Source organism: Lates calcarifer, linkage group LG5 (assembly GCF_001640805.2).
Source record: "Lates calcarifer isolate ASB-BC8 linkage group LG5, TLL_Latcal_v3, whole genome shotgun sequence".
Classification (NCBI taxonomy): Eukaryota; Metazoa; Chordata; class Actinopteri; family Centropomidae; genus Lates; species Lates calcarifer.
In genome coordinates, this window is record NC_066837.1 from 26,625,160 (window position 1) to 26,648,013 (window position 22,854).

The 22,854-nt window shown below is 41.0% G+C and overlaps 1 protein-coding gene across 1 annotated transcript in view; it reads left to right on the top strand.

Moving 5' to 3' along the window:
- Positions 1–1,032: 1,032 nt before the first annotated feature.
- The window catches only part of si:dkey-237i9.1 (SEC14-like protein 1), a 33,057-nt gene continuing 11,235 nt past the window's right edge, over positions 1,033–22,854 (top strand). Inside the window, 9 exon segments of the mRNA XM_018678514.2 lie at positions 1,033–1,409; positions 2,939–3,028; positions 19,528–19,677; positions 19,821–19,952; positions 21,100–21,228; positions 21,425–21,508; positions 21,510–21,699; positions 21,820–21,929; positions 22,213–22,402. Of these exon segments, the coding sequence (XP_018534030.1) occupies positions 2,966–3,028; positions 19,528–19,677; positions 19,821–19,952; positions 21,100–21,228; positions 21,425–21,508; positions 21,510–21,699; positions 21,820–21,929; positions 22,213–22,402 (1,048 nt within the window). The 5' untranslated portion in view covers positions 1,033–1,409; positions 2,939–2,965.

The window sequence follows — 22,854 nt, forward strand, 5'->3', positions numbered from 1 at the left end:
TTCAGAGGTGTAAATTAGCCTGTTCATACTATTAATTTGATCAGTAATTGTTTGCAAAGCTCATTTTACATGTCAGCACTAACTATCAGATTCCAACACAGGCAGCATTGATTACCTATGGCTTAAAATGGCTGTCTCCCTTTACACTAGGTGTCTGGGGGTTTGGCACCTCACCAAGTCACACACTTCAGAGGTATAGATGAAACCAAAGACACTCTCCTGGGAAAGATACCACTCTGTCATTTTGAAAGCTAGACAGTGGTGTGGCTTTGGTGCAACCCAGTGCACTGGCTTATCAAATCAGCAATTAAAGCCCAGACCTTTAATGAAAACTTAGACAAGCAAGGCTGTAACATGTAACACAACACACTCTGGGGGAGCTGTTTCACATCTGGGATAATAACCCTCATGATATCATCAGGGCAGCTTTTCCCAACATCCCAGTTCAAATTTTTAAGACAAGCCTATCTGATGCCTCTGATGCCATTCAGATCAGTCCTTTGAAAATGTCACTTGTATGAGTCTCCCATATTATGTACTTACGGAAGTACAGTACTATATTGCTGTAGCACACCTTTAAGAAAGCAGGTAGGTTTCAAGTCACCTCCTACTGTTAATGCACACAATAGAGTTTGTATTTTTTGGTTAAATGTCTGTCTCAATTGCGAGATATTTCCCTCTACTGACAATAACAGTGTAGGCTATACATGCCTGTGTGTAGCAGATACACAACACTGCACTGGAAACATATGATATTAAGCTGCTGAGCTGGTTGCATAATAAAACCGCAAATAAGCCGTACACTATGTGGCTTATGGCTGCAGTGTAATTCGTGGTAAATACTTTGAAATGAAACAATAATACCGTGACCTGGGGACTACATTTTGTTTTGGTGTAATCATCTGCATTGCTCACAGATGACTGTCCTCTGGTGTTTGCCCTTGCTTGAACAGATGTGATCAGGCAGTGGATTTTTATGAACACAACACTGGCTCTCCTCTGAGAGGTGGAAAAAAACCGAGCTCAGTAAACGGGGAGGAGCAACGGCATCACATGCATGATCGAGAGAGGAGGAGATGATTGAAAGGGGGATACAGTCCACTGTTGACACTTGATCTGTTTAGGCGTGAATAATTTCGAGTGATTTTTGATTTTCAGTGTATCGCTCTTTACCATGCCCGTCAATTTCGAGTTGTGAGACCTGTCCGACGGTTAGCTTGTTAGCTAGTCACTCCGGCTACATGGCCAGCTAGCACTATAAGCTGCTGGCACCAGCTCAACACCCGGAGCCGGCGAAGTGAAGAGCCGAAGAGGGGAATGGCAAGAGTTCACTCGGAGAGCCCCCTCAGAAGAAACGACGACTAACCGGAGTGAACAAGTCCAGATTTCTTTTGTTTTTTGAGTCACCGGTAAGCGCCAGTTATGACATTTATGTCAAGTTACCAGCGATTTGTAAAGTTAGCGCTAGCTTGCTGCCTCCGTTAGCCAGCACCAATGTATAAGCTAACGTTAACAAGTCGGCGTGGCAAATGTTAACCACATCTAGTCGATTGTGTTGAAATAGCAGCACCTTCTTTGAGTTTCATTTTAAATTAACTAGAAACACAATATTTAGTGATTAAAACATGCTATGTTTAAGCCGTGGCTCACTTAAAACTGGTAAACGTTAATGTTACAGACGACATCCTGTTACACGGACATCAAAGCAATTCAATAAAGGACCAAAACAAATGACAAAAATGAAACTGTTCAAAACACGAGGTGTTCGTTCGAAACCGTGTTAAGTGTACACAATAACAGAACTTATTCATACACGTTAGGGAAGATAATAGGACGTGGTACTTACATAGCAGTTACCAGTCGCTTAGACTTGATTTCAATAAGACATAAACGTGTGTTTGAAAGTGATCATTTGAAGTCTCTGTGCTTAAGTAATTGCCTTGTTTTTACGTGTCTTTGAAGTTGCTGACAAACCCTGAAGCATGACGGTAATTATGTATGGCAGTAGCAAAACTTAGATATATTTTGTGTAGAGAGAATACTGTGGCGACCTGTTTGTGTTCTGTCTGTCCTAACCCGGTTATTATTAGTCTGCTCGCCCTGAACCCTCATAAAGTAGTGCTGGGACATAAGCTCACACACCCCTACTGTAGCCGTGTTCCCATCAACAGCATAGCAGGAGATAGAAACATGTACCAGCATGCTGAACAAACAGAACACGACGTTCAAGCAACGCTGTTGCACTTATGTGGAATTACCTTGAGTTTTTGCAACACATTTTGTTTGGCTCATGAAAACATACGTGCATTTGTCTTTTGCCACTAGTGATTTTCAAGTGACTCGAAGATTCCTTGTATTGATACGGTTTTCCTCAGACCCCATCAAACGCTGCAGCATGTTCAATGTCCTGTTTAAGTTATACAGAATGAACAGCACCTGGCTTTTTTCTGTTACGTGAAGTGACATTGTACATATCTGTGCCCTGAGCTTCTGCAGAGACAGTAGTTGGACTTCACTTAGTTATGTCCCCTATAGTTTGCAGTGAAAAGCCATTGCAGTGGTACAGTCTCTGTTTGATAAATGAGCAGGAAATGCTGCATCCACTGATCATCCTCGGTCATGGCTCAGGAGAGTTCCTTTCTGCAGCCCATCACTATACATGGTTTTCTAGTTCTAAGGGCTGCTTGCCAGCACACAAACACACACATGCAAACACCTGGCATCATTCAAGCATCAAGTCAGCCAAAGCACACAGCAAGTCTCCTGTTGTAGGGCCAGATGCTGCTATAATGGTGTAATTCTAGCACTCAGCAGCACACAGTTGTTGCAATGATACCAATATGGAATGAAATGCAGCCCTATACCTCAGCATTTCTTTCTTTCACAAATGCCTGTGATCACAACTTACTCATTCTTTTCTGATTGATTTATCCCTCAGGTTGTTGGTGTTACTGCAATTCCCATCATGGTGCAGAAGTACCAGTCACCTGTGCGGGTGTACAAGCATCCCTTTGAGCTGGTGATGGCGGTAAGTGTCTGTACCTGTAGTCGCAGTTAGCCGTCTGTCCACATGAATATTGCATGCCATAGATGCAGAGTTATGTAATGTTAGTGGGTGGGCGCTTCAGAGGTCACCCACAGAGGGTAGTCATTGAATTACACACCTTGCATGCTATTTGGTCACATATTCAAAATGCTGTTGCTACAGGCAGACTGCAGTGCATGAAATTTACTTGATGTTTCTGCATCACCATCACACTATGAGAGAGGTTTCTGACAAGCAGGCATTAAAACAACCATCACAACTAATGTGTTTCATCGTAGAATCAGAGTTTAAGCTTAATTTTTGGAGTTGTTTGCAGTGTGAACTCATTGACCATAGCCTAAAACTGGCCAGTGATTTATCAGCTGGAGTGAGGTTATACACCTATGACACCCCTCTCACTCTCTCATATCATGTGTGTTACTGACATGATAAATTGCTTCTACTTTCTGTCATCTTGAGGTTTAAGATCTCTTCATTGTTCACTGAAGTGTTGCTGTACATTTGCACACTCAGCATCTGACTATACAACTCGGCTGTGCTGTTCTGTTAAACAGGTTCCATTGCAGACCTGGCTGCAGGAGTCCATTTGCACTGTTAAAAATTCAGTGCCTAGTGTGGCTTTTAGCAAGCAACTGCTTTGCTGCATGTTTTTGTTCATGTTCAGGCATGAGTGCTCATGTTGAGTGCAGAGCGAGCGTGGATTTGCATGCTCCTCTCCTTTCTTTTTGCTCAGTTTTTAAATGGCCTTCTTAGTAGCATTCCTGGTGCCATCTATGTTTTCTGTCTGTAAATTTTGGAACTTAATGTTAATTTCCCTTTTTTCTGTATCTAGTTTGCTGTGTGTGTAACTGCCAGTCAGTCTGTGATGCAGGACTGGGGGTGGTTGGATGTCAGGGAAAATACACTGGCTAGATGATTCAGCAGCCATTGCATGGAAAACACTGATTAATTCCCTATAGTGCAGGGTCTCTGTATTGTTAAAGTGAGATCTACTTTCTTTTTAAAAACAGTGGTAGAAAAAGTAGCTATAGCGTACTACACTGGGGCCTATAATCACACACTGGATGGATTGTGGATGGGTGGTTTACTCAGCAGTGCTTTGACTTCAGCCACTGTTTGTCAGTTAGCGCACGCCTGCAGAGTCCCAGCCTGATTATACAACTGACAATTTCAGCTAAACAATTGAACTAGTCAGAGATGCTGTATTGCCATGCTGATCATTTCTACAGTGTTTTCCTGCTTCACTCATTTAAATGATCTCAGATGACCTGGAAGTTATTTTGGAATTACTCTCTTTTAACAGCCTGTCATGTGTTTTTTACCACACCAGGTTCCAAACAGGTGCTGTTTTCTTTAAATGGAAATCAGCTTTCTACACCGACATGTAGGAGGATACACGGAGATTAAATCTCCTTAGTGCAAACTGGATTGAGCACCGGGCAAACAGATGGCTATAAATAGAGGGCTGGTACCTAACACCTGGGTCTGCACATGCAGCCAATGGGGGGAATACTAATAGCAAAGCAGACTTACATGATTTGTAAGCTGGAGATGACCCACCTCATGGCCTCTTTGTAGATGGCACAGGCTTACTTTTGGAAAACGAACAGTGTAGCCCTGGGTGCTTTTAAACTAGGGCAGCATCAGATACAGTGTATGTTAGATGTTGGATACAGAAAAAAATAGTTTGCTTTCTATTGTATGATATACTGATTAAGATACAAACAGTGTGAGTAATGTGGTCAGAATCCATAGTGAACTTTTGATCTATTAAGTGGTTAAAACATACATTTCAGTCTGTTTGAAGCTGAGTTTGGTGCATTCTGATTTCTCTCCTCTTTTGTGACTTTTCTCTGCAGTGAGTATTTTTGCAGACACTGCAGAGCAGACTTAATGGTACGTCACAGCACTTGCTGGATTTTATTGAAAATCCAGTGAAATTTCTCCCCTCTCACTTCCTCTATAGCAACTCTGTCACCATTGCAGCATAGTAGCGTAATAACATCCTGTGTTTGTGGGAAACCATCATGAAGTATTGATACAGTGTACTGTTTATCTACCGTATTAACAAGAATCAGCTTCTTTCCCTCAGGACTATTTTTACTTTTCAATATGTGTAAGGTGTACATATTGTGCATTACACTGAGTAGTTCAAAACAATATGCACATGTATTGAGCCATAGCTTAGTTCAACCTTGTTATTCCTCTCTCCAGTTCCTCTTTCTGAGGTATCTGAAATATTTGCCAGTAATGGCTTCTCCCTCTCGTCTGTTGGGGGATTATATTTGACATTTTGTTTTGAGGAATTTGGTGTTCTCTCTCTACTTGACTCTGTTGTTTGGATATTGTCAGTTCTTCGAAACATCCATTTACTCTTGTGACGGTCGGCGAGGGCTCTACATTCCTCTGTTAAAGCCTTTAAATGAATTCCTTTAGTCTAGATGAAATACAGCCTCTCCTCTCTTGGCCCCAAGGAGCCACTCGGCTCATTGACAGGTGCTATCAAAGTATTTCAACCTCTGGCTTACACTGCTGTGGCTTGAATGTACTGTTGCGTAAGGCTAGGCCTGGATCTCCGATCCCCTTCAGCTGTTTTTGTTCTGCGGCAGTTACTGTACCCAGCTCTGAACATGGTTTTCTCAGTATTCTTAGTGTTGACAGCTTTTTGGCAGATTTGACACTCTTCTCGTGAATTGGCAGTTAAAGACCAGTCTGATGGTTTTACAATCTGTAGCTTTCACTGCAACAATTATAACGTAGAATTTTTTTTTACTAATATAACATGGAATTTAATGGTCATAAAGTTTGTTTTGAGAATGAAGTCACCTGTGCATACCAAAATCTGGTCATTAAATGGAAAACAAACTGTTGATGGAATATTGTGTACTGTTGGGTGTTGTTGTTTTACTTGTTTTAATTTTGGCTTCTGGGTATTGTGAGGCGCTTTGAGATAGCCACTGATTAGGAGCTGTACAAGTAAACCTGACAGGTCTAGACTTGACACTTAATTGATGATTGTGCTGTAATCTTCCACTAAGTGATTTATTGCCCAAAGTGTTTAGGATTGCACGTCACAAAGGCCAGCTGCTGAAAGCACTGACTAGATTAGAATGGCGCCAGAGTGAAACACCACAGCACCTTCAGTATGTGCCCAGTAGGAAAGTCTGAACTTCTTTTTGTTTTCTTTGTAATTGTAAGTAAGATACAAAAACTCAGTCAACATCAACATGCTCATCCCTCTGAAAGCTGTGCCCATTGGTTGCTGTATACCAGGAACAGCCGACTGGGTTTGTTTGAGCTGCCCAAAAGCACATAAAGTTATTAGTTTTGAATTTGCCTTTTTATCAGTCCACAAAGTTAGCTTGTTTGGAGTATCACGGAAGTAAGGAAGCACAGCAGCAGCAGCAGCAGCAGCAGCAGTTGTTGTTGTTGTTGTTGTTTTTTTCAAAATCACCTTCAGCTACAGCAGTCCCTTGAGTCTGCTGCTGCATATCAGTAACAGGAAATGTAGTCAATGCTGTTGCTGCTGTTATCGCAGCAGTCCAGTCTCAGAGCCTCTAGTCTGTCCTCGGGGAGTCACAGAGGAATGTCTAAAGCACAACACAATACCCCTCTTGCTCTTGTTTCAGGCCTGAAGGGACAGTTGCCTCTGGCACACATCCAACGATGAAGAATTCAGTAGCCACAAGAGGAATAAAAACCTGGCTGACCCCAGAACAGTAAATAACTGCTAACGTGATGATGTCTGTTACAGTTGAGCCTGAAAGACAATAACTATCCCTCAAGTCTCTCAACTCTCATATTAATACAAATGCTACAGAGAGAGGGTATTAAGAAAGTCAAAGCCTAACCTGCTCCATGGAAACGTATAGGTCTGTAGCTAATCCTTGAGGATAAAGCGCTTTGGTCCTGCCCCTGTCCCAGTAGACTTTCTACAGAGGAAGGAACAGGATGTGCCACGCTAGCGTAATTCCTGTTGGACTTGTAGGCACCATCAATGTCAGGGGATGTTTCCGTCTTTGTGACTAAATCCTCTTTATCAGTGGCAGTAACACAAACACAAATAAATATGTATACTTAAGATACTGTGTTTATGTGGAAACAGACTGAATTTCAAAAGCAAACTGGGTCATCTTGTTATAGTTTTATTGTATTATATTATGAATAGTCATCAGAAATATGTCATTTTTTACCTTGTAAAAACTGAATTCCTAAAAGCATTACAGACATACAGTGTAGTGACTACAGAACACTGATAAAAGGAATTGGCTAAAAGATGAGGAAAAACAGCCGTATTCAGTAGAACTCACTGGTCTGGACAGAAATGCTACAAGAAGAAAAACAAAAAGGGAAGTGAGTCAAAGGGAGAGGCAGGGTGACCCAAACTGTGTTAGCCATTTATTAGGCTAAGCTGTGTCTGCCTATACAGTAGCCTCTGGGCTACAACTGTACAACATCAAATTCTCTGAACTTCAGTTTCCTTTCTGTAGGGCCCACGCACTGTGTTAATGCAGTTGAAAGCAAAGGCTGAATAAGTCCAATCCACACACACTTGTCAGACATACCCTTTCATGGTCTGCCACTAGTTCAGACTGGACCCTGTTGTTCTTTAACAAGTTATTACCAAAGCCTCATTAATGAAGCCCTCAGTTTAAGACTGAAAAATAATTGGTTGATTTTCTACCTCAGTTCAGGTGTCCTTTCTACTTACTGTGTATGAGGTGCTTTGGCAGGTGAATGAAATGGACTGGCACTGCAATGCATTTCAGTGTGTGAACAGCATTAAGCAGTTGAGTCCCCTTCACATGGATACCTGTGATAGTTGGCAGGGCGCCTCATCTTTTAACTGTTTAACCAGTTCTGCATTTGATTTCTATCAATAGTGTGTCCTACCTGATTCTTTTTCTTTATTGTCTTTCTCTTAAAAACAAGTTTATGTAACAAGTCAAGTCAAGTCAATTTTATTTATATAGTTCCAATTCACAACAGAAGTTATCTGGAGGCACTGCACATATAGAGCAGGTCTAGACCGTACTCTTTATCTTATAAAATTTACAGAGAGAGACTCAACAGATCCACCATGAGAAGCACTAGGTGACAGTGGCAAGGAAAAACTTCCTTTTAAGAGGCAGAACCAGACTCAGGGTGGGTGGCCATCTGCCTCGACCAGTTGGGTTTAGACAGAAGGGGGTGGGGTGGGGTAAGAGAAAGACAACATTGCAAATACACAGACTGAGTCAAAATGTAAACAGTAGTAATAATAATAATAATAATAATTAAAGCTAAAGGGATAATAATGACAAAACAGTGAAACATTAGTAGCACTAACTCTATCACTAACACTAATAGATGTTAGATGTTTAATTATTGTCGAATCCTCGGTTGAGCTGGATCATGGGAGCAGCAGGAGACTCTACAGCTCCGGAGGCAGAACCCTGCAGTGAGAGACAGTAGAAGAAAGAGAGAGAGAGAGAAGCAACCTCTGTCAACACACCGTGCAAGTGTAGCCTTTGCACTGTATCATGGCAGACTACAGGAAATATTTCAGAGTCAATCTGAGCTTCCATCATGCAAAACAGAACAGAACATGGTGTACAAAAGTACTTGTGTGCAGTAGATGCATATCAGTATTATGACTGTTGGTTAGTGAGATAACAGCACCAAAACTCATCTCCTTAAGATAACAGCTCACATTTTTTATGCTACAAAGAGTGAAAAGTTCAAGAAGAGAGACACTGTTGATGATGAAATGTTTCATGTCATCAGGTTTAGTTTTCTGCAAAGAGATACTGTTTGCTGCTGCAGCTGGGGACTCAGATCCTGTACAGTGTGGTAATTTCTTCTTCTTCTGCACTGTGAACTACTTTAAGCTCCTTGCACCTCCTCTAACTGTTTATATGTGGGTCACCCATGGCATGTTTTTCCAAGTATCAGCCTGCCAACACATTGTATTTGTGCCTGTTTACTGCAGAGCCTGTGTTTCTAAACTTGGCTCATCCTGCTGTCCCCCTTCTGTGTCTAGCCTGGCTCAGTGCAAAGCAGCCCTGCCAGGGTGATGTCCTGTCTCACCATGTCCTGACCCACTTATGGCCAGGTCTGGTTAAAGCTTTTGCAGCCCAATTCTCTTGCGCTGAAGCATCCCAGGCTTTACTCTATTGTTATAATCCATCTGTGAGCTGCTGGCTTGTCTGTCACTCATATCACTTAATGGTTTCAGGTCTAGATGTGTGCAAGCAAAGATTCCCCTTAAGAGAAATTGGGTCATTTTATTAATTCACACGGTTTTTTATCATGGGAATGTGGTCTATTAGCAAAGGGAGCACAGACAAAAAGGATGAAACTTGAATCCACTTTATTCTAGTTATTCAGGCAGAGCTCCTCAGAGGTGATTTAATATCTAGAAGGAAATTTAGTAAGCCTGCTCTAGTGAAATGTTTGCTGATTTAGCTGTTTATGTGTGCTTTTCTCATGAGCGTTTCCCGGCATTGCACCTGTCTATTCTGATTCAGAGAATTCCCATCCACTTTTCTGAATGAATCTGTCAGAGCTGAGTCTAATTCACTTACTCAGCTAGATGCTGTTTGCCAAAAACAATGAAGAGTTATGGCCTGCCTTGGGGAGGGGGAGCTTATCGTCCAGCGTGCTGCTTCCAATAGAGGACTGTATCACCATCACCACGTGGGGCTGTGTGAGCCTATGAGAAAATCCTGGGGCTGATTTCATTCACTGATCCACCACGACATTCATTCACCCTCTTCACTGCTGCTGCAAGGTCGAGATGCTGCCCCAATAGCTCCCATCCCCCACTCTGCGTCGTTCTGTGAGACAGATGAGTGTGTATGCACTCTCTTACACAATGACCCTAATGTATTTTACACAATCATGCCACAGTGTGGCAATGGATAGCGACTCAGATCTATGTGGCAGCTATATGACATTAAAAAGAAATGCATACAGTTTACTATGACAGTTTTTGCCTTTATGTATATGTTTGATATTATAATTATCTACTAGTATGTAGTTTTATTTTGAACTGGTTTTCCTCACACCCTCAGATCAAGTAAGTGCAGCATGTCTAGATTGGCCTGTTTTTTAGCGCAGATAAATAAAAAATAGGTCACTCTGCAGTCAGATTTTAGATACAACACAGTGTGAATGGTAGATGATAGACAACCCATGAACAACGTCATTATCCTTCCCCATTACACATATGTATTTCTTTTTTCATCAGATCCAAATGCATTCTCACATACAGAACATACTCACACAAAGAAGAGTCCATTCATCTCTAAAGAGCAGTAATTAGAAATCACCAGTCTCTCTGTCCTCCCTCTCCCTTCATCTGTGAGCTGGAAGAACTTAGATGCTTGGGAAGCTCCAGCAGTATTTACCGTAACTGTTCGATAAGAGGTTGATCACAGTAGATAAAATAACTGAATCTTGTAATAATGGTGGCAGAACAGGCAGTGAATATGCTTTGCCAGCACCTCTCTTTACTGTAAAGCAGGATGTCAATAATGCTGCAATTTCCTGTATCTTGTTGCTCGTGAGGAATTCTCAGGGATTCCTAACCAAATATTATTGACTGTAGAGGATATTGTACATGAGAGGTGAGAGAGCATCACTTATTGCTAGACACATTTTTTTGTGAGACACTTTGTGGACTCCAAAGAAGATGTAATAATGTTTAACTTTAAAGGGGTAGAAGGTTTAAATACACTGATGAAATGGTTGACACATATCAGAAAATACCCAGTCACTAACACTTTGTAATAACATTTGGACTGTTTAATTTCCCTTTGAAATCTGGATTCTTTAAGACCCTACTTTGTGGTATCTTTTGTAAGTAATTCTTTTATTTCTAATGCAACGGACTCCTACCAAAACGTGTCCTCAGAAATTGGTCCATTTCATCATTTTGGAGCATCATTATCTCAGCAGTTTCTGTGTGTTTCTTAATGAGCTGACTGAATTCAAACTGAGCTTATGTCTCAGTAAGCCTTACACCAGTGGAAATGTGTGTAGCCTAGCATTTCTTGTTCGTACTGTGAGGACTTTTTGATGGCCGACAGATGGCCATCCTGCTGCTTTCTGTTCCCTGGTGCACACATATATCCAGTCATGCATGCATAACCTAGCTCAACGGTTTAGCATATTGCTTGGCCTACCAAATATTTAGGACCTGACATTTATATAAGGTCTGTGTACTGGGCAGTTTGCCCCCAGCCCTCCACCCCCCACCCCAAGTTGGCAGTTCCAGGCAGTTCTGCTATTACAATGCACACTGTAGCAGTGAGATCAGTGAAAGGAGAGAAGTGGGTGGTAAGGCATGCAGAAACCAAAGGCTCTATTGTTGCATCCTCTCAATCAGGAGATTGTTCTCCTACCACACATACAGTCCACACTTAAGCTCAGATGCTTTTGCTGATGGTGGAGAAACTTACTCTTTCCTGTCTTTAGGTAGTGTTGTGATTACCCATAATTCACCATGATGAACCTTTTACATCACACTCACCTACATTTTATGCTCTCTTTCTTAGATGTGACAACAGCTGAAAACATTAAAGTCTGTTTATGGGTAAACCAAATACTATGTTAAGTACTGCTAATAAAATAGTGATAGGAGTATACCAACACTACTGTGTGCACAGCATCCCTGTAGTATTACAGTGTAAAACTGTTGAACTGGTTGACCCTGCTGTGGAGGGACAGGACATGGAAGCTCTTGATACATCACAGGATCTCTTCCAAATAGTGGTTTCACCTGCTTAGGCTCACATGAGTAGCTCCCTATTGAAATGCTCAGTGTGATTCAAAAGCTGAGATGAGTCATAGTGAAGCCAGCCCTTTCACACCAAATCAAGGTCTTACCGCCATTGTTTCTGGAGAAACTGTAGTAGTTGAAAAAATGTAAGGAAATCCAAACACAGAGCTTGTGGTATAGATTTTTCTTTTCTTGTTTTCACCATGATACCACTAAGGATAAGACTCTTTCATTCTTCTTGATCATCCCTAGTGCACAGATAAACCAGTATAGCCTGTCTGAAATGAAACTTAATTCTCAAGTACAAAGTTATTATTAACTATTTAACACCTTCTTTCACTTCCTTTTCTTATTTTAATCAGTTAGAAGAAACACAGAATTTTCAACCTGCCTCATCCGTAGTCTTCCTCGCGCTCTCCCCCTGTCCTTGTCAATGACCTAGTTTGGAGTTTATAGCTTTGCTCCCAGAAATGAAAACCAGGAGGAATTTTCCTCTCCATATTCTGATCTCTATAGCTCATTCTCTATAACCTGTTCACCTCAAGTTATGTGAACAGATGCCAGCAAGGTTTTTGCGTCGGAACCATTATTGTCAGAGGTGTGTGTCTGCAACAACCTGTCTCACAAACGAATGTGACATCATTTGTCATTTGATATCCTGCTAGTGCCCAGTGATATCACTAATCTTTAGGCCTAGTAGTCTCAAATGTTTTTGTGACCCCAGTTGTCCACCAGACAACATCCCAACATCCCCTTAGCGATCAACATTGAACGCGATCCAGTCAGGCCAATTAATTATTGGTGAGCACATGGTGGACAATGCCCAACAGAAATACAAATATGTGACTGCTGATGTGTGAGCTCAACCCCTATAATGACGTACTGAACAGGTCAGGGCCCAGCATTGCCCGGGATGGTGAGTTGTAATGATTTTTGCCAGCAAACATTGGCTAAATGACGTCACACCCTGGCCAGTGGCCATCACTCAAAGCTAGGTTTTGTTTGCATCTAAAAAGGTGATGTTTAGTTGTTATACATATTTGTATTGGGTGTTTTAAGAGGAAACATTGGAAAGACTGAAGTGTGCTAGTAGTCCTGATATTGTAGCCTGTTGTTAGTTGCCTGACAGTGGGCCTCATTTATCAGTGTGACTGGATATGTGAGAGTGAAAGATACTGAAATGACAGAAGGGAAGTTTAATGTCTCAGGCAACATTTGATGACACATGCTGGTAATTATTCAGTGTATTATAGTATGTGTGCATTGCTGGTTTATGACTGAGACCGAATGTGTAAGTCATCATGACTTATTTGTTTGTTACATGAGAAACAACAGGCATAGATTGCTATTTATACATTACAGTGAATGAACCCATGAATAGAACATCTCAACTGTTTCCTCTACTTCACTGCAGTTACTCACTCCTCTTTTATTGAGTGCCCTCTGAGTACTCTGAAAATGCAGCCTGATCAACTGTTACGTCTCAGCCTTTGTGTACTGTGGTTTGGCAGTGTGTTTTCACTTCATATCTAGGCTTGTCATCATCAGTGTCTTAATTTTACAAGAGCCCCTGACCAAAATGTTCCCATTTAGCCAGCTACCAGGAAAGTCAGCTGATAAAAATAGCAGATGTTGACTTCTGGGCAGCTGTTGTCTCTGTTACACAACCATTTTCATAAGCTCCAGAGGAAGTAGGAAGTGTTCTGCGGTCAGTTTTACATCCAGGAGAACTATAGGCTGAAGACTTTCATCTTACTCCTGGCAGATTGACTTTCAAGATTGACTAGATAAGCAAATGGCATAACACACTCAAGAAATGGAACGAAGGGGTTTTAAAGCCCTCTGTTGCCTGGCAGGGACAGGAGAATGGTCCTGTCTAACAAAAACTGAGAAGTCTAATATGTTTGTGTTATTTTGTTCTTGTCTCTATAACTGAGGTTCGAGTCAATGCAATACAAAATGTTATGTATGAGAATATAGACCATAAAGTCAGTTCATGTCTTCTGCAAGTCACAGCTTCCTGTAGTTGTTGTAGGACTGACAGCTGTATACAGAAACATTGTGTCAGAGCTGTTGCTATGTTACAACAGCTTTGGGGTTTCTTACTCTCCATGCAATTCAGTATAACTACTTTGTGTTAATGCGTTGTAGTACATTGGTGGGCTCACACCACCTCCTCCCTTCTCTAACCACAGACATGTTTTCTGTTTCAACATATCAATGTGCAGTGACAGAATGCTTCATGTGTATACAACAAATGCAGAGTTACATCTTGCAGGTATCAGTATGACTCAGCACCATTGTCAGAGATGCGTTTCTTTCAATTTCACTGTAGTTGAATTATCCTGCTACTTGATGCCAGAAGTTCTCAGCCGTTTTGATTCTCAACACCGTCAAACAAAACCAAGTCATCTTTTGACATGCCTGGTACATACCTGCTCTTTTTTGTCATTGTTTGGTATGAATGTTTCTAAATATTATTGTGTGTTAATCATATCATAGTCAATGATTGTTTTTTCAATTATTCTTGCATTTTGACTGTTTTGTGTGTTGTGTGTTTTAATGATTCTTGCATCAATCTGCTGAAGTACCCTGATTTTAGCACTGCGACTTTTCATAGTCATTGACTAATCAATTAATTGGCTGGTCTGTTAAACCTCAGGAAATAGTGAGAAATGACAACTGCAGTTTGTCCAGGGCTGTCAATAGTCCAAAACTCAAAGATATTCATTTTACAGTGAAAGAAGAAAAACACAAATTCACACATTTGAGAAGCTGGAACTACATAATGTTTAGCATTTCCATTTTTGAAAAACGGTTAACTGATCATATAAATAGCTACAGGTTAATTTACTTTGAATCTAATAATCAGTTAATCAGATTTTTTTGATTTCTCAGCTATACTTTATTTGTTGGGTATTTCGTTTGCTCAATTTGCCAGTAGTTTAAGTTGTGATTGCTTTAGAGGTATGACACTCAGACATAAAAAAAATGATTAAAACTTGAGAAAACTTGCTATGTCCTAGAGAGCTGTATATCCTGTATTTGTTTGCTTACAGCTATATTTAAGTTTGGTTTTTTATGCCAATAGTTTAAACCAGATAATAGCTGGGCAGCCTGCCAGTACTCTTGTTTTCTTGGCCTGTAGTACTTTACACGTATACATGCAGCATGCAGCCCTTTGTAGTCCTAAAGTATGTTATGTATTCCTTTGGAACTACTGGATTTCCTGAATCTCCCTTCCTGAGCAGAACAGGTCTTGTTTTCCATACCCATGTCCTTATCCACAGTGCCTTTTGTCCAGATGGGAAATGTTTTCTCTGTTTGCAGGAAAGGCTCAAGACTCCATGTATTGTTTTTATATTTTCTCTCATGTGCCCCTGGAAAGCACATAAAATCTCCAGCCAAATTCCAGAAACCATTACTCATGGTTTGGCCAGCTGAGGTGTGTCTGAACATTTCCTATCACCATAGAGACTGGGAGGCGATGTTCTCCCAGTCTTTCTTACCCATGCAGTGGTTTTTGAGCTAGTCTGGAAACTGGGATAGGTTTTGTTTTGCTATATTTTGTCTCAGTGTGCTAACATGTTCCAGGAAAGAGTTGAAGCAAAGGACAGAGGACACATGAGGATACATGATTATTTACTGTGGAGGAGTTTGGTTACCATGGCTGTTTGGGTTGATATATCATCAGTGCCTGTTCCTTATCCCAAAGGCCGACTACGTGAAAGGGTGGTGTCATGTATAATTATGTTTGTTGCCAAACTGCTGCTTTGGCTGCTTACTAAGAAGTTTCGTGGAAATCAGGTTTCAGTGTTGGCTGGAAATGAATAGAGCATCGCAGATGTCAGGTATACAGCTTATTGTTATGAAGCTATAGCTTTCTGTTTATTTTTGGCACACCTGACATGTAATGATGTGTCCATTATCTCATCTGAATTCAAGGTTCCAGGTCACCATTTATCTCCATACTGGTGGGGAAGCAGAAAAGATAATGAAAAAATGTCTTAATGGAATACTCTTTAAGTGTTACACATGTCCACACTATTCCTCAGCATTCCTTTGTAGGTCAGTGTAGACTTCCGTAATTATCTGGATCGATGCCAAATGACCTGAATATTGAGTCAGTGTTATTTTACTTGTATTCAGCTGTGTGTTATGCCTACAAAACACTTCACAACAGAAGAAGGTTCTCTATAGAGTGTCAACATGAATGTAGACATGATCCTGTTAGAGGTGAGTCAACGCATCCTGATAGACTGTAGCCTCATGGTTTGTTGGCTCAAACAAGGTCTTGTGTAAACAGCCACTGAAATGCTGCTAAACCTTGGTACTTGGTTGGTAGAGTTAAAAAAAGACAAGAACTTCAGAGATTAATGTAACAAAATATTTATGATGCAGTAATGTATGTTTGTTAAAAGGCATAATTTTCAATTATTGTAATTCATTTTCAAAATTAGTATCTTTTAGTAGGACTGAATGATTTTGGGAAAAAATCTAATAGGGATTTTTCTGACAGATATTGCAATTACGATTTGATTCGTGATATAATTTTGAAAGTCAGGCTTCAGTCCAGGATTCAGTATATACATGTAAAACATGTGATGGAGCATTACCATTAAAGATATTATTGAAATATTAACTGCTCTGTATACTAACTAATACTGCCTGTGGTGATTTTTCAAATGCTCATACACTGAGGGGGAATGACAGGAGACTGACAGGCACACAGAGAGCCGGTAGAGACAGACACAGCTGATTAAAACTCACAGATTGTCCAGAAAAAACAAATAAGTTAGCTAGTTCATTCTACCATTATTCTCTTTTTCTCTTCTTTCTCTCTCTCTCCTTCTCGACTTGACTGGGTATTTCGCAACTTTATAATATCGGCAGCAATAATATTCTAGTGGCGAGCCGCCACTACAAAATATGCATAGCAGAAACACTGCAGACAAAGTTTGCACCTTGGTCACAGCTCACTTATCTCTCTTGCTGGCCTGTTGACACTGTCAGCTGCTTTTAACTCGTCATATCACCGGTAGTTTCAGCTTTAGCTGTGTTCATTCTTGCAACTAGTATACAGAGCGACTCACACTGCCTGCATCGTGCTGTTGCTCTGCTCTCTGTTTTCTTCAAGTATCTAACTCCACAGTTAGTTTTGTGGTTTGGTCATTGTAAGACAAGATCTGGTTGTGAAGTTTACAGCCTGTTGCTCTGTGAGGCAGCTAAAAAAAAGTGTAAGGATGCATCCACTGACTCTCTGTTGTAAAAATAATCACAGTCTTTGCGGTTTGCAAATCGCATTAGTTCAATTTCGATAAATCGTTCAGCCCTAATATGTATACAAAAGTCGCGTCTGACACTAATTGCAGTGAATAGTTGGTAAGCTTCAAACCCAGGATTCATTCACAGTAAAACTTGAATCAAAGTTTTGTTTTCTTGATGGTCAAAACTTTCAGAGTAATACTAATTTTACTGGTAAAAGTAGGAGCTAGTCAGATGATTAGATGTGAACAGATTGGCTCTGTGTGTGTACTTTGAAAAACCTCACAGCATTCCCTTAAAGTATAAGCTCAAGAATAAGCTGGTATCATGACCTTCCTTTTTTTTTTTCTTTATACTAAAAACAGTCAGGCTATTTTCTGTGTGCAGGGGGCAGATAAAAGGTGTGTTGTTTGTTTAGTTTTGTCTGTTTTGTTCATGATAGAATTGGTTCATTACAACTGTAAAGCAAACCCTGTATTTTTGTACAGTATGTGAGTGCATTGTTTGAGTGATAGCCAGTGGTGTTTTGGACAGGACATGGCATTTGTGGTGGTGTGTGGTTTTTTGTTGACGCATGGTTGTTTTTAATGGGTGAAACTAATGTTTACAGTCAGTGCTGTTTTGCTGACAGCAGTACAAAGCCTGCACCCAGTGTTCCAGAGCATCGGGGCTAAAAAACAGAGCTCAGAATTCACTCTTGTCTGTGGACAGTAGGCAGTTGAGTGGTTCAGTAGCCCGGCAGTGGTATGCCAGGAGCTGCTGAACCCTGCTGTCTGCCCAATCAGACACAAAACAATGGCTGCTGCTGCTCAAAATACTAAACAGTCTAAACCCACTCTTGTGTTTGTTTGTCCATGTGGAAATATAGTCATAAAGATGAAATGTTTCTAAACAGTGACAAACAAATGGACCAGTCATTTCAAGTGGCTCTGGTTAACAACATCTAACTTCAACTTTGTGTTCAGATTTGTTGAATTTTATTATCAAGTTATTATTATTATTATTTATAAATTCATTATTATTATTTCACACTAATCTCCTTTTCTCATGGTTTTCATAGCACCTTGAGGACATGTGGGTTGTCCTATGCGCTACTGAACACAGCACTTTTATCAGCAAGGCTCAGCTGACATTAACTCAGCCGACCCCAAAAGTCTTGTGAGAAGCATCCATTCTCTGAGTTAATCTTGTATAGTCTGTCCCTGCTCTCGCTCATGTGTAAATCTCAGTCGGCTCTCTCATTTTCAGTCATATTGTATATTTCCAGTCTATGTTCCTATTGATGAAGAGGTCGATTTGGCACTCATTTACGCTTAAGTAAACGCATTCTTTCATATCCTGGAGACTCAAGTTTAAGATGGATTTACATAATCTTTTAAAAAATGGGGAAATATCCTGTTGGTGTGTGCAGCACGGATACATGACATAAGAGTCTCAGACTATCTCAGTGTTATGACTAACTTTATCATGAACATCACGTCGTGTTTGGACTTGTCAGTTATGCAGTCAGGCCATTCTGATCCAAGATGGGAGGATGGTGCTGATAAAGGAAAGGAAGAAATAGGTGGTTCAGCTGCACATTGTGCCAGCCGCGGCCCAGTTGCATAACAGCTGGCTGGCCTCTCTACAAGAGCTGAGCTTTTGCCTATGCTTTGCATTTATGAGAACACATTATTTGGAGACACACTGTTGCCCTCAGGCGCAGAGCCTGTTATTGTGTATCGAGTCCTTTGTTGTAAAGGAATTAAAAAGTGCTTCTCCTGTGGCTTAACTCGAGCGAGAAGTTTGGAATGGTGCAAAGTTAAAGGAGCTGTTGTTTGGTCTCTCTCTTGTTTGCTGCACAGAGCTGTTCTCTGTCCACCTCTTCAAATTCTTCTGGCCCTCATAGCTCAGTACTTGAATTCTTAACTTTTTTCTGATTAATTGTATGTAAGCTGACAGAACAAGACTAATTGTAGCTGGGTGTTTTTTTTGTTTTTTTTTTAAAGATGATACTACTCTCACTTTAGCACTTTTAAATGTTAAAAGTGTGTAGTGGGGCATCTCAGCCACATGATGTTAGGCACCAGCCTAGTTAGTTTTTGTTTAGTTTGTGTTTTCAGCCTTTTCAGCATTTTCTCATGAAGTAAATAGTGTCTTTACTGGTGACATTTGATAATCTACTGAAAATATGGAAACATTTGTTGCTTGCTTTATCAAAAACCCATTCAACTGCCACCATTAATACACTGAAGACAATATACCCCTTTTGTTATCACAATCTTGTCTCAACCACCCTTTTATTGTCTGCCTTTTGTGCAGAATTTATAGAGATGACACTGGAGTTATTGAAACCTGTATTCTTTTCCTTCTACTTCATTCACTAGAATGAAACGCGAAACCTAAAAGATCTCTTCCCAGATCGAAAACCACTGTTGTTAACTAACAATGATGTTTCTCTTTCCTCTTTCAGGCCTATGAGCGCCGATTCCCCACCTGTCACCTCATCCCCATTTTTGTGGCGAGTGACGTCATGAAAGAAGAGACGAGTGAAGATGGATCCACCCACAGGATTGAGCGCCGCTGTGCCCTGGATGTGGATGCCCCACGCCTGCTCAAAAGGGTATGTTGTACATCAGTTGCTATTTCATTTGTTTACAACTTAAAAAAAAAAAAAAACTATAATAATTTTTGAGATTTTTAATTTCTAATAAACATATTAGTTTAGCTTTTTGTAACATGGCTTGTTGTGTGTGTGGTTTGCAGATTGCTGGTGTGGACTACATCTACTTCATCCAGAAAAATACACTGAACCGAAAGGAGAGGACGCTGCACATTGAGTCCCATAATGAGACCTTCTCCAACAGGGTTATCATCCATGAGACCTGCTGCTATTCGGTCAGTAGCATCTACACTGCTGATCCAAAAGCAGGTCATAACAAGAGTGTGTATATATTTAGCACACGGGCACCCAGAGGGTAAATCAAACCCTGACCCTGCTTGTTTATGTGATGCTCAACCCATTGTGTTATACAGAATCAGTTATCCACACAGACAAATGAGCAAACACACACACACATTCTGTGATGCTGTTGTTTAGCTGCTGGGTGGCAAGCTGCCGCCAGCACACCCATGTTAATGTTTGTGCTTCCTCTATTCCCTCCTTCCCTGCAGAGAATGCCATATTTAGACTAGCACCAAGCATGTTGACCTGAAACCAGCATGCATGTCCTCCTTTTTCTTACCAGCTCAACTTCTGTGCATTGTATCCATATCTGCCCTGAGTTAATGAGGTCATGCACATTATATTAGCCTCCAACCAACTAGGTACTAATTTTAAGTCCAAAGCTGCACAGAGGTTCTTACTAGTGTGCTTTAGCACTCTGTGCTAACAGTAACTGGGATGGACAGTTCAGTTGGACTGAGCTAATGGACCTGGCCTAAGCTGTAATGTTTTGGTAGCCAAGAGTAATGAAGCTACCAGAACACTGCCTTCAGAAAGCATTTAACTCTTGACTTCTTTCCAAAATTAATGATGCTGTAGCCTGACTCAACATGAATTTAACTTTGACTATAAAATATACATAGATAATACCAAAATGACAGTGAAATGTTTCTGTGGTGATTTTTTTTAATCATCAAGCACCACCCCTGTAGAGCTTGCCACAGCAGTGCTAGAATCAGCTGAAAGATAGGTAGAAAATAATTGTGCTTTATATTGAAGGATACTGACCAGCTAATCCAGTGACACTCTGTTCTATGGTTGAGATTTCCAAACAAAACCTTAACATCACACACCAGAAATATGTGCATTCCTGCATGTTGGCATGCAGTTTAACTGCTGATGTGTAAAGGGCTGGCTAATTTTATATGGACAGACTGACACACACACTCCCACTGACAGTTCCACAGTGCGAAAATTGCTCTCTGTGTGCGTCATCACCAAGTGAAGCTGGGTGTGTAGTTACCATAGTAACATGGTCATCTTGTTTCTGCATGTGTGTACAGTATATAATACTGCATGTGCTTGTATGTGTTGATACAGGTTCACCCGGAGAATGAGGACTGGACATGCTTTGAGCAGAGCGCCAGCCTGGACATCAAGTCCTTCTTCGGCTTTGAGAGCACAGTGGAAAAGATTGCTATGAAGCAATATGCCAGCAGTATCAACAAGGTGTGTGCGTTGTTGCATCAAGTGATGACATGTACATATTTTCTTTGTACAAGTTTGCAACGGTTTTTAGTTGCAAAATGCAGCATAAGTGGTGCTGCATGGATAATACCAAATTCACATTAATGTGTTATGTGAACTTGCGTTGAGAGGTTTCCTGGAGCATAGGTGAAATCATGCTCACTTGTATTCCTCACAGGGAAAAGAAATTATTGAGTACTACCTGAAGGAGCTAGACGATGAGGGGATCACCCACGTGCCCCGCTGGACACCCTCCTCCCTGTTCCTTGCCTCCCCCCAGGCCAACCAGCCTCTCCACCAGCCCACCTGACCTCCCCAAACTTGCAGTCACACCCGCCGTTTTTATTCCACTGCCCGCCAACGCCAAGGACAGCACCTCTCAGGATGCCAAGCAGGACAGCAGCGCACTTCAGGCAGACAGCCTAAATGAGATCCTGGCTGGTACACCTGAAGGTCTGTTCCCAGAGATGATTCAAAAATGGATACCAGTACTTGTTATATTTTTATTATTATTTTACAGGAGTGAAAATCTTGTTTGGCTGAATTATTTAATTGTTGGTTTTTGTGTTGCAGACAAGCTAGATGCAGACTATATCAAACGTTACCTAGGCGACCTGACCCCCCTGCAGGAGAGCTGTTTGATCAGACTTCGCAAATGGCTGCAGGAGACGCACAAGGGAAAGGTAGTGTACTGTTTTTCCTCCTCCATATTTTGTCATTATAAGGGACATCTGCAGATGCATACAACACAAAAAGTGAAGTTTTTGCAGATTTTGAGTCATATTTTAGTCTGCTATTTTAGTCAGCTACCAGCTACTTTTTACATGCTAATATGGGTAACTGTGCTGCCATTTGCTATGATTAGCAAACTGACAGTGACATTAGCAGTGTTGTGAAAGATAAGAGAGCTTTTGTTATTTGTTCACAAATGAACTACAGCCAAACACTTTTCCCCTAACCACCCAGATCCCAAAGGACGAGCACATCTTGCGTTTCTTGCGGGCCAGGGACTTCAATATGGACAAAGCCCGTGAAATCCTGTGTCAGTCGCTGACCTGGAGGAAGCAGCACCAGGTGGACTATCTGCTTGAGACCTGGAGTTCACCGCAGGTCCTCCAGGACTACTACACCGGGGGCTGGCACCACCATGACAGAGGTAGATTTGCATCTGCTGTCAAAGACAGTTCTTAAGTTACACACACACACACACACACACACACACCAAAGTCATTTTTAGCAACCCACAGCCCTCAGCCATGGATGTGAATTAAATATGAGGCCAATTTGTTGGCACTACTTGGTTACCCAAGTAGCTTACACACACTCACACACAGTCACATTCTTCATTTGGGTGCGTGCTGTGGATTTGTTATTTACAAAAGAATGTTGACAATATAAATCAAACGTAAGTGGCTTTTATGCTCCCACATCAGTGAACATTTTATCTTCTCCGTTCATTCTCTCCACAAGTATTTGTACGGCATCAACATGAAAGCATTTCTCTGTGTACATAGTCACTTATTGTCTTGCACAACAGAAGAACAGTCAGGCAAACAATGCAGACCTTTCCACTTAAAATGCTGCCTCGCAGAATGTAAACAGTGTGAT